We start from the raw sequence: 12,203 nt of genomic DNA, 5'->3' as shown, positions 1-12,203 counted from the left end.
AAGTGAATCTTTAGGCCAAAGGTTTGGAACATAAGTCAATTTAATTAAAACTAAATAATGAACACTGCTAAAATTCAGTTACTACCAATAAGTATAAAAGTGTCATTATAGCAAGATTTCTGTCAAAATCTAATTTAAAATTGAGCTTTAGATATATAAAGACTAAATCATATTATATATATGGAGCTAGGAAAAAAAAACCAAACCCCACTGAATAGACTTTCCATTAGGGAGACTGATATCTACTACTAAGCAAATATGTTTGGCTGATAAAGAATAACATCTGCTTTATGACCCCTGTCTTCCTAACATCCCGCAGATTATTTTAAAGCCTGATACAATCTGATTAAAAAAAAAAAAAAAAAAAGAGAGAGAGAGAGAGACTTTCATTTCAGGAAAACAATTTGCACACAACTGAGTAAGTCTTCCATACGAAAATTTATTCAGGGAGCTGCACAAAGCCATAGTTATAGCAAAAAACAGCCTGTAGAGAGATCTGAACAGCATGAAATCATTCTTACAGGTTTTGGCAATGCCTGTTAGGGCATCACTGAAGCCTGTTGAGTACGAAGCAAATACTTTAACGCTGTACTCTGTTCCACTGAAGAGATTTAGAATGAGAATGGTATTAATATCATCCCCTACAAAAGTCTCCAACGCAGGACCAGGAACTGCAAAAAATGAAATAAATTAGAAAATCATTTGCTCATCCATTTAAGTAGCAGGTAGTTAAAACAAATCTTAAGACACATCCAAAATTACATGTGCACCTAAAGTTACTGCTATTTTTTTGCCTTTAGTTTTTTTTTATCATACACAAAAACAAAGACACTATGCTTAGTCCTTGCATGGATAGAAGCCACAACACACTTGGGAAATTCAGCAGTGGGATTCATTAGGGCAGGGCTAGACACTGGCATCTGTTAAGACCCTTTTGTTCTGCTTCAGTGACTTACTACTGCCCTAAATAGGCAGCCAAAGATCTCCCCAGTTTGATGGTATGCCAGGACCAACGGGGGGGACAGCAGATGCCAGCCAGCAATACAGTCCCTAAGGGATTCTTACACAACAGCATCATTTAACACTGTGCAAAAATTATAATGAAAATAGAAAAGAATAAAACTTTCCCAAATCAGAACTGCAAACAGCTTCTTTGTCACGTCTCTTAGTTGTTCTGGATACACTTCAGAAACCAGGCAACAGTATTGCCTTTGGTCAGTATTTTAGTCCCTTAATGGTCACACCTTTGTGTTTCACTCTTGATAGAGAAGTACACTTTTCTAAAGAAATTTGCAGGAACTTGGGTGCCTTGTCTAGCTGCGATATGCAGGTGGGCAGATGATGCACCACAGACAAAATGGGTAATGAATAAAAAGTCAAGTATTTGCGAGGTGTAGAGTGGAAGTCAAGGAAACTAAAACTTTGTATTGTGAGGGGAAGAAAGTTGAAGAATAGGAGAACGCAGAAGAGAGGAACAGAAAGACAACAAAGGTAGTCTCTGAAATAGAGTGAGTCATAGTAAAATGACATAAAAGGACAGACTGAAAGAGTTAGGTTTGACCAGCCTTAAGATGGGAAGTCTAAGGGGGAATCTTGTTGCTGCCTACACCTACCTAATGGAAGGGGATAGAGAAGACTGAGACAGAATGTCTTCTGAGGCAAACAGGAAGACAGTAAGACAAAACAGACAAAATTTGCAACATGGGAAACTTTGATTAGATATTAAGAAAGACAATTTCACTATGAGGGTAGTCAAAAACTGGAACAGATGCTTAGAGAGATTAAGAAATCTCCATCCTTGGAGATATTACAAATTCAACTGGACAAGGTCCAGCGAAACCTCTTCCAAGCTGGCCCTGTTTTGATCAGGGACTTGGACCAGATGCTCTCCAGAGATCACTTCCAACCTGCATCATTCTGTGACTATGAAACTTTCCTATTTAAAACATGAGACACCTAAGTTAATAGCACTTTCAAGGCTGTAACTGCAACTGTTGGATTTAAGTACAAAATTCAGCAAAAGATGATTTCAAGACATTGTATAGTCAAAAACAAATGGCCAAAAAAAAAATCAGTTTAAAAACTCACTGTTGATAGGTTTGTAGACAATTCTGTAACCCATTGTTGGTGATGGTGGGGCATCCCAGCTGATACGTAATCTGTTGTACCATTCATCTGAGACACGTAAATTTCTAGGAGCAGACAGGGGTACTAGAAGGAAACCAAACTGAGCTTTTACAAGTTTATCTCATACAAGCACATGCATAAAACTCAAGACATACACAAGAAAATAGTGCAATACCCAGTACTCTCAGATTTCCAGGTAAAATTGCCAGGATGAAAGCCTTTAATCAAATTCATCCTTGCCATTATGTCAGTGGATTAATATTGATAAATTTAAGAAGTTATACCAAGTTATACCAAGGATTAATTATGAACTTGGAGGGCAATGGCTGAAATATAAATATGGGGAGGCCTGGCAGATTGACTATATCACACTACCACAAACCCGCCAAGGAAAACTCCATGTGCTTACAACGGTGGAAACAACCACCGGATGGCTGGAAACACATCCCGTGCCCCATGCCACCACCTGGAACATTATCCTGGGACTTGAAAAGCAAGTCTTATAATGAATTACAATGAATTTTCAAATTAATTCCCAACTTTGTCCCTACAGTTTTTTAAGAACTTAAGACAATTCAGAGATAATTATCTTTTATTTATATAGTTTCTTTTAATCCAAGTGCACCAAAGCTTTTATTGTATAAATTGTGCTCTTGTGAACACTTAACACTTTCAAATGGAATCAAAGGAATGATTTACAAGTCATTTAAGTGTCTGCACAAATAGCACTTCAGTTTAGGCAGAAATTATGTAAATTAGTAGAATAATTCAATAAAATTATACTATCATGAGTAGCAGTGCACAATGAGATGATTTTTTTACCAATATACAGTAGAGAGGGAACTTAAGCTACAGCTGAGTAATCTTTTGGTACTTGGTCAGAACTGTAGACATAATGCAATCACTTTTATAAAAAGTTCAGCAGCATTTCTAACGACCTGTAGGAAGTAATGATCTCACACAAAAGAAAATCTAACAGTACAATGGTTGGTTTGATACTATCCCAGCAGGCATTGTTTACTTTATTTTCTGCATTAGTTGGCTTGTCCTTGGTGAGCTATCTATCAAAGACTTACCAGCTTTTTTTACTCAACAAGTTTCTGCAAACTCACAGTATTTGGATATAAAATACAATTTGCCAATTAGAAGCAACCCATTGTTTATAAATCAATGAACTGAGATTAATTAAAGCTCAAGTCATATAAGTCATGCAAAATAAGCCCACGTTTATACTAAAATATATTACTACAGCCAAGGAAAAAAGGCCAAAAGAGTAAGCCTTTCTTCACGCGTATCATGGCCAAAGACAAGCAGAAAGTTTGCACTTACGAGTTTTCCCAGGAGCTGAGACACTGACTCCTTCTCCATCAGAATAGATGGGAGTGATGGTAACTTTGTATTCTGTATCAGACAGCAGAGGCTGAAGCAGAAGAGTGTTTTGTCTCCCAGGCACCATTACCTGGATGGTCAAGAAAAAAGAAACAATCAAGCTTAATGACTAGGGCCAAAACCTTTGTACATCTCACATGATCTCTGACACCACGTTCCACTAGTATTGCTGTATAGCTTGCATTTTTACATATTTGTGATGCTTTATGGTAAAATAAAATAATTAAATTATCCACCCTTTTAACAGATCTGAGAGTTATACCTAAGTAAAAAAAAAGAAGAATGTGCCTATGGGATAATAGTTTTATATTAAACCTATGAGCCACTACAGCTCCATAAATGACTGGTACTATATGGATGGTTAGTTCTTAATTTTACTGTACAGACAAAATAAATCCTCTTATTGTATTTATTCTTGACATCAATATGATTGTCCAAAGCTATGCCCATCAATAAAGGTTGATTTTTATGTTCTTTGGGGACAGAAATTCCTCCTTCCCTGGGAGGAAAGAAAATTAATTCATGAGATCAGGAAGCATGAACTGAGCAAGCAGGAATAAAACATGTTTGTCCCATCTGCATCTAGTCTGGGGACAAGGAAATGAAGGTAGCTATTGAGGAGAGAAAGTAGGAGAACATCCCACAAGTAGCAGAGGATCCCAAACTGCCACGGAACATGGAAGACCTGCAGCAGAAGACCAACCAGGCAACCTGGTAGAAGTATAGAAGCTGTAGAAATCCCTCCAGGCAGTTTTGGGTGTGCTAGAGCAAATGTTTCAACCTGCTGAATTAAGCACTGCTTCTTTTAACACAGTACAAGGTTTCCCCATAAGCAGCTATTTCTGAAACTATTCAATGGATTACTGTATTTTTTAGCCAGAGCCTCAAAAACTAGTATCACAATAGTGGTGGTAGAGGTGCCCAAGTAAAGCCTTGCAACCTTTTAATGTGACAGTAAAATTTTAATCTCAGAAAGACTCCAAAGCCTGAACAGGAGCTACCTAGCACATGGATTGGACATGGTAAAAAAAGAGAAACCATTCCTGTGTTTCCTGCACCAAACCTGTGCTCTGAAGCAATGTTGTTGGAAGCAACAGTCCCAAGGTCCAACCTCATATTTTGGATGCTCCCAGGCCCAAGTCCATTGTGTGAATCTATCACCTGAGCCAGCAACCGCACATATTTGGCAAGAAGTTGAGAGACCTATAATCCCTTTAAACTCAAGAGGAAAAAGCAGAAACTGAGCCTAAAAGCGTTTTGTTGTTTCAAAGAAGACTGATGCATGTGATGATGGCAGAGCAAAATTTTCTGAAGCATATACTCAGACGAGAAAGCTCTCACCAGTTTTAATGCTCCAGGATACATTCAAGCTACTTCTAATTTTGGCAAGTGACATACAGAAGGAAATTAATCTAGTACACCCAGGTGTTGAGACTTGTCAAAAAAGTACTTCACTCATTGATCAAAACTGGACAAAACCATGTAAATACATGTCCATGAAAGATTGCCATGCTAAACTCTTTCATACATATACTCAAAACACACAAACCGGTTTAAGTTTCTGAAAAAAGAACAACCAACTTTTGGGGGTTTTTAGGGAGAGGGGATGCAAGCATTGAGAACTTTCTCTATTCCGCACATGCACATCAGAGATCTTCGACAGAACAATATAGTTTTCAGCAGTGTTCAGAGAAACATTCTTGACTTTAAGGACGAAGAAAAATTTGATCCTTCCAGTATTTACAGCACACCCAAGAACATACATGCAATTTAGGGCTTGACCCTTCTGTATTGAAAAGTATTCTATTACATTTTCTAGACCCTGATTTTCAGCCAACTGCATCAAGGATTAAAAAGCTTATTAATATTTTTATGGAAAGGGAGCAGTAACTGAAATTTATATCACTGAAATCAGAGCCAAAAAATTTAAGCATCCACCACAGAATTGTCACACTATAGTATATTTAAGCCCAAATTCCACAAAACTTTTGGGTTCTGCTTAAGAAATGTACTTAAACATATAAACACTCCCCTAAAAATTGAACGTCTGTGCTGTTTTATTGACATCTGTGTTGCACCTCTCAGGTGCTTGAAGCCACATTATAAAATACATTCCTCCCATTTAAAAAGTGTTTAAATGTAAGTATAATCTTACATCATTCCTTATTCAGTAAAGTATTTATGCACGTGATTCATTTCAAAGATGAAACACATGGTTAACCTGTTTGCTCAATTGCGACCAAAGATAAGGAGACTTGAGACTGTACTTAAAATTAAATAATTTGTGGAATTAGAGCCAAGATACGTAATCTTACAATTTTATCATTTTCTTTAATGAGTTTTTGAGTCAACTCTAACATCCTTCAAATAGCCAGAATTTGAATACCTTTCCTACAGTTTTAATTTCCTTTTAAAATAATAGTCATTGAATACTAAAACAGAACTACATTTATATCATCCAACTGAATTTGATTAAGCTTTCCAGGGCTGAAACAATAGATCTGAGATATGAATTTCAGAAACTTTGGGTTATTGTCAGAAGGACAGTACACTTTGTGCCATTATGCTGTGCAAGTTTGCCACTATATTATATACTATACTATCATATAGTCAAGGTAAATTCATAAAACATGTTTTCCAGTCTAAAAGAAAACCACTACATTGAAAGTTCGTTTTCAGATTATAGTTGAAAGACATGGCTAAAAAGTAATTTTCTACCAAGGCCTCATAAAAGATGAATGAAACCAAAAAGAAAAAAGACTGAATCATATTTTCTAGGAGAGAGATACTCAATTAACTCCTTTTAATATTTTTTATTGATATAGTCTGACATAGGGCTAAAAGTGTCAGCTCCTAGCATCAAAAAGAATATCCTATATTTTCGATATAACTGTTCTATGAACAGAAGTGAGTCACATGACATACACAGAAGGAGAATGATATGGGGAATATTTTTGCATTATGAGCTATTTACTAAGAAAATAACCTCAAACGATCCAACTGAACCTCTTAAATGTATCTATTTTGAGATAGAGCTATCTCAAAATTTTATGACATGGTATTTGTGGAAACCAAGCACTACAATACTAAGATTTCACCAATTAAAAACAAAACAAAACAAAACAAAAAAAAGAAAAAGCAGCACTTGGCCTCCCAGAATTCTGAAATTATCTCAAAAATTGTGAAATCTTAAAAAAAAAATACAGCTAGGGCTTCCTTCTTTTCTTAATTATTTGCTATATGCACAAGAGTACATATAGTACTATTCATTCTTTCAAATATTTTCCAAAATCTTGATCACCAGAAACTTTTCTGTGTAAGAAAATTTTAATTTTTATTATCATATGGTATTAGAAAAATAACAAATATTCTTAGGCATTTAGATTAAAAAATGCTGTCCTTATTGTGACATGTTCAGGTTAATGAGCAGTATGAAAACTCTGCATTTGAACTTTAATTACATTGCTTTAGCATAAAATGAGACTTTTAGCAAAGGAGCAAAATTGCTGAAGAAAAAAAATTACTTAAGATTGTCCTGTAACATTTAAGAGTTGTTAAAACACAATCTCAGGATAGAAAAAAGCCTAGGAGTAAAAAAATCCCAAAAAGCAAAAACAAAAAAAATCCAAAAAACCTAAGACAAATTTTAAAAATAGAGGAGAGAGAGGACAGGCAGCTAGTCTTCTAATTATGACTTCTTTAAACATCTGCGTGACTGGGCCTTGATCTTATATTTGACTGTTGTTGCCTGCAGTGTAGCAGCTGCTATATGATTAAAACCTTGAAGTTCAATCTCACAGTAATACCAAACCTGGATCTTTTACTAATTGCAACAAGAATATCATGTAAGGAGAGACTATGCCTTAGCAATTATTAAACAAACTTTTCCAGCTTATGAAGCCATTCGCAAAATCCATACAGACCATTCTTACCGCTTCCTCAGCGCGGTCACCTTTTGCAGTGAGATAGGTCACTCTGAACTGCTGAACATTGTAATCTGAAATGTCCCATATCACCCTCAGACTTGAGGTTGTTTCATCATCTATAACAAGGTTTCTGATTCCTGTTCGAAAAACTAAAGCCCAGAATAATTTAATTAATATTTTCTCAACTATATTTTTAGATTTAAAATTATGCTAATTATCACCAGGTAGCTGCAAGCTCTACTGAAATCACAGTGGGTCTGTAGATCCATGGTGGGGCAAATCCATACAGTTCAGTCATACTGGGGATTAATAACATAGAAACTTTAACCATTTAATAAAATAATAGTTATCCTACACAGCCATTAACATATATTACCCCATCTGCTTTGATTACATTATTCAGCTTATGGACCTTTAGAATAATCAAAACTCCACTGCAGCTAGAATGTTACAGAAGATAAATAATCCAGAACTGTTGATCCTTAAAAGTCAGTTTCTAATTCCAGGGAAAGCAAACAGAACACTCAAAACTAAACAAAGTTCTGAAGAGTTTCCAAGCTCATATTTATAAAGGGAAAGAAGAGAAAGCTGAATTTTCCAAATTCGTCTCTGTATTGCTGTGTAACATCGCTGGTATCATTTAGAGTCCCTACACTGTGTTATAGGTTGGCTCCTCATCCACACATGGCATGTGCAGGGAGCTGGCCACACACAGAAGGGAGGTGCAGGAGGGCAATAGCGTCCACCTTTAGCCAGTGATATCCCTTGCTGCTTGCGTCTACACTTCCACAAGATCTGCCACGGCAGCGTGCTGACCGCATGGACGATCAGGAAGCAGGGTTAACAACTCCTCGGTAACATCACAGCTCTCTGCCCCTAGATCTGGGTATGCTTGTGGGGAGTCTTAGCTCTTTGCCTTCAGCATTTAAACTGTTGACATTTGCTCTGTTTACCTGCTGTGGTGGGCTTAGAAGTTGTGGTACTGGTAGTAGTCACCGTCGTAGGTATTGTGGTAGTCCTTGCAACTGAAAAACAATACTCAGTTCACTAACAATTCAACAAGACATGGAAGTCACAGTATTTATCTTGTATTTCTAATTATAAGAATGAAACTATGTGTTCACACCTACAAGTATCCCACACACTTCAGGCATGCCAGAGACTACAAGGGAAGAATTAATTTAGTTTACTTTAGGCACATATGTTTGCAGGATTAGCACTTAAATCTACAGATAAGACATAATTATAAACTGTACAATTAAATGAGAATGCATATAGTTTCCCACATTTCTGGCTGAACTATGCATAATGACTTCCACTTTGACCATTTGTTAAGGTTGTCAGATTAATTAAATTGAAAGCTTCTTAAGGGTGCTTCATTTCTGTCCAAGTGAAAAACAGAAAGCACACTCAGCAACACTGGGCAAGATCAGCATCATTTGGATCGGTAAGGGCTTCTTGTCCTAACAGAAGGTTCAAGATTAAGCCTGCAATTAAATTACTAAGAATCAAATAAATTTTTGAATTTACACGTGAAAGATATAGTCATTTACTTAACCAAGTCACTAATAAAAAGAGAATGGATAGAGCAATCTACCTGAAATGCTGGCCACTGTTTCCATTATAAACTATAAAATACACTGTACGTGATTTTCAAGTTTTGTCTTTGTTACTTCCATGTTAATGGCACAGGATGCCTGTGTAAGCTTTTTGGACCGCTATTTCAGCCAAGAGTGAATTCACCTCTAGTAAGTATAAATTACATAAATAAGAAAGAAAAGGGTATACTCTAAATGCCAAATGTCTTAAGTGAAATTCTTTTAAATTATTTAAAACACTTAACCCACCCACCCCAAATGTAATATATCTTCTCATAAGGAACCCTGTTCAAAGACTAAATATTGAAGTGTAGGATGGATCTACCTAGATCCAAAGGTTATTAATATCACAGCTCACATAGGGAGCCAAACCATCACTTTGATTCAATGCCATCTACCACATAATATTAAATAAGAAAAGCAAAAAATGAAGTCAGGAAAGCCCTGGTGCTAAACCACTACAGTCTTCAATATTATAGCTACCCAAAGATGGACAATATTTTAAATATAGAATATATGCATTGAATTTAAATCACTTAAACATCTCTCAAAATTACAATCAAGAGTTTGTCTTACATGTAGCTCCAAGAACTGCAACAACTTCACTTTCAGTTTCATCATCAAAAACTGCCAGCAAAGAAACTTCATATTCTGTGTTGGGCAACAAACCCTCAATAACATGACTGTCTGTGTCTCCATTTATGACAACCTAAGTAACACAGTAAGAATAAAGAAAATCAGTTCTGCAATTGATTAATTTATATGAATTGACTGAAATGAAAGAAGGAAAATGGATTCTCCTTTAAAACAAATGAAACCTACACTCAGACCTGCCCAAAGAATTTGTTAGCTGTGTTGAAATAAAAAGTATCACTGAGTACATCTGGAAAAAACACTGGTAAGAATACTTAAAATGTATTTATTATTTTGTGGCTAGCTTGACTATTCTGATGTGTAGTCTTATATTTTCACCCACAACTAATTAATTACTAAAGTTGACCATAAGAAGTTCATTTGAAAATCAAATTCAAAACATTCATCAATTAAAGCAACATAACAGGGTAGATTAACTTTCATTCATATTTCTACCATTCAAGCACTGTTATGACAAGTGTATTCAGCATCTCTACAGCCTTACAAAATGCTGTTTCTATACTAGAACTATAATCCGAGTTACGGTTCCACACATCTGAATGCAACTTGAAAGAACATTTGCTGCAGGCTTGGGGATTAGGGGAGATGTGCTGATGAGAAATTTGCTATACGGTGTGATGTTTTTAATAGTAATTTTCCTTATTTCTACCTATGATAGCAGCAGAAGATTCACATGTGCAATGTTAACTCTAAGTAGGTTTCACTTCAGATTTTTGTGTGTTTCATTTATTTTATTGGAAGGGATCAACAGATGGGCAGGAGTTGGAGCTAAAGGGACTGTAAAGCAGAACGCAAGGAGCCTGAGCAGTAATTCTGGTGAAATGGACTGACTGGTTTGGGGAGTAGTTTTTGCACTACGCAGACAGATACTACAATAAAACAACCTTTCTCAAGGTTAACACTGGCAAGTTTTTAAAGGTGGCCACTGTATACACAAAGACTTACAATGGAAATCAAACAATAGGTATATGCTGCATAAAATCTACTACAGCGGTTAGCAGAAACAGTAAATCACACTTCATTCTTTTAATTACCACAGGAGACTTCCTGAGTTGGTCCTGGGGAAGAGGGACCCATAAAACAATCACAGATCTTCTGAACTCAGATACAGAAAACAAAAGCAGAAAGAAATGAGTTGGGGCCATGCCTTCTACAACTATCAAGTAATGAATTAGGCATCCCGTGCTGCACACTTTCTGGCACAGACTTTCTTGGGAAAATTTCAGAAACAAGCTTGAGTGAGTCTAGCTGTATACTAAAAAGGTATAAGTAATACCAGGACACTTTCCAATTCCCCAGAGCCTCTAGTTGTGTATCAAATCATTATAAAATATCTATACATAGTTACTATCTCACACATAATTTTGGCATACTTTCTGGAGAATCACTTCCATCACCCTCCACTCCCTGCTAATTTAGCACAAAGAAGACCACAAAAAAAGAACACAAAGTGCTGAACTTTCAAGTGGAGAGGACAAATAACAGAAGCAAGATTAGTAACATGCACATGAGTATAACAGCATGCATTCTCTACTGCAACCTAGAAATAAAAGGTCACTCTTAAATTTGTCCTGGCTTTTTAGCGCTAACACCCCACGAAAAGCTCCTCACCCATCAGCAGTGTGGGTGAAGTAAGCCGAGAAGTGTGTAATTCTCACCACCACCCCCTGACCCCACTCAGCTAATTGGCAAGTTGGGTCTTGGGAGAATGACAGAGAGAGTGCATGTCATTTCTCTGCATGACTGATCACTTAGCTGGGAAAGAAGCTTAAAGTGGCAACAGCCTGGAGGTATTGTGCTATCCTAAGCCTGACCCCATTAGAGAGGTCATGCAAGGAGAACAAGAAAGCAGCTCGGGTATTTTTAACATCTCAACCTACTAAAATATTAGGGCCTCCAGCAGTTCTTAGTGAATACAATGAACAAGTGGAACCTTAACTGTTCGAGTATTTCTTGAAGATTTATTCTCACACTCAACACAAGATTATCAAATCTCACTTAAAAATGCACATGGCTTAAAAGGATTCACTGACAGCTACTCACTGGAACTTAAACAGAAACAAATCAGTTCATCTACTGCAAGAGAAAATGCTAGGGGATGACCTGTGTCCACTCATTTGCAAACTTCTTTTCCCTGCTCACTCCTGTAATTTCTTTCTTTCTTGCATGACTACCTCTCACTAGGTGAAAGGGAGGAAAGAATCAGGCTAAGCTAAATTTACAGAAAAAATGCCACATAACCTAAGCTGCAATGACTGCTTTCTGCCCTAATGTATGACAAAATGATGCATGAAACCTAGGGCCAGGTGGGAAATGTCATCTTCCCCACTGAATTCTGGACCCAGATAAACAATTTGCAGATGTGGCCTCTCTTCACAGTACTGATGCCAAGAGAGCAAGATGTTTGAGAGAGTCATTAAAGACTGAGGAGTACAAAAGAAGCCAAAAGAATGAGTAAATAAAGAAAGAAAAGGAAAGAGGAAATAAGACAGACTATGAAAGATGAAAA

At 36.6% G+C, this 12,203-nt stretch overlaps 1 protein-coding gene across 8 annotated transcripts in view; it reads right to left on the bottom strand.

Moving 5' to 3' along the window:
* The window catches only part of COL14A1 (collagen type XIV alpha 1 chain), a 126,106-nt gene that overhangs the window by 56,731 nt on the left and 57,172 nt on the right, over positions 1 to 12,203 (bottom strand). For 6 of the 8 annotated variants that reach the window (XR_011324122.1, XM_069779969.1, XM_069779970.1 and 3 more), the window contains 6 exons: positions 9,617 to 9,749; positions 8,396 to 8,467; positions 7,440 to 7,591; positions 3,457 to 3,586; positions 2,089 to 2,211; positions 522 to 671 (listed from right to left, as the gene is read on the bottom strand). Coding sequence is in view for 7 of the 8 variants with exons in the window: in XM_069779969.1 (XP_069636070.1) it covers positions 522 to 671; positions 2,089 to 2,211; positions 3,457 to 3,586; positions 7,440 to 7,591; positions 8,396 to 8,467; positions 9,617 to 9,749 (760 nt within the window). In the remaining variant the exon portion in view is untranslated. The remainder of the gene's footprint in view (positions 1 to 521; positions 672 to 2,088; positions 2,212 to 3,456; positions 3,587 to 7,439; positions 7,592 to 8,395; positions 8,468 to 9,616; positions 9,750 to 12,203) is intronic. The other 2 variants (XM_069779968.1, XM_069779965.1) reach the window with 1 other exon arrangement.

This window comes from Haliaeetus albicilla, chromosome 3, assembly GCF_947461875.1.
Source record: "Haliaeetus albicilla chromosome 3, bHalAlb1.1, whole genome shotgun sequence".
Lineage (NCBI taxonomy): Eukaryota > Metazoa > Chordata > Aves > Accipitriformes > Accipitridae > Haliaeetus > Haliaeetus albicilla.
The sequence above is the reverse complement of the archived record's forward strand: the minus strand, read 5'-3'. Positions and strand labels throughout refer to the sequence as shown.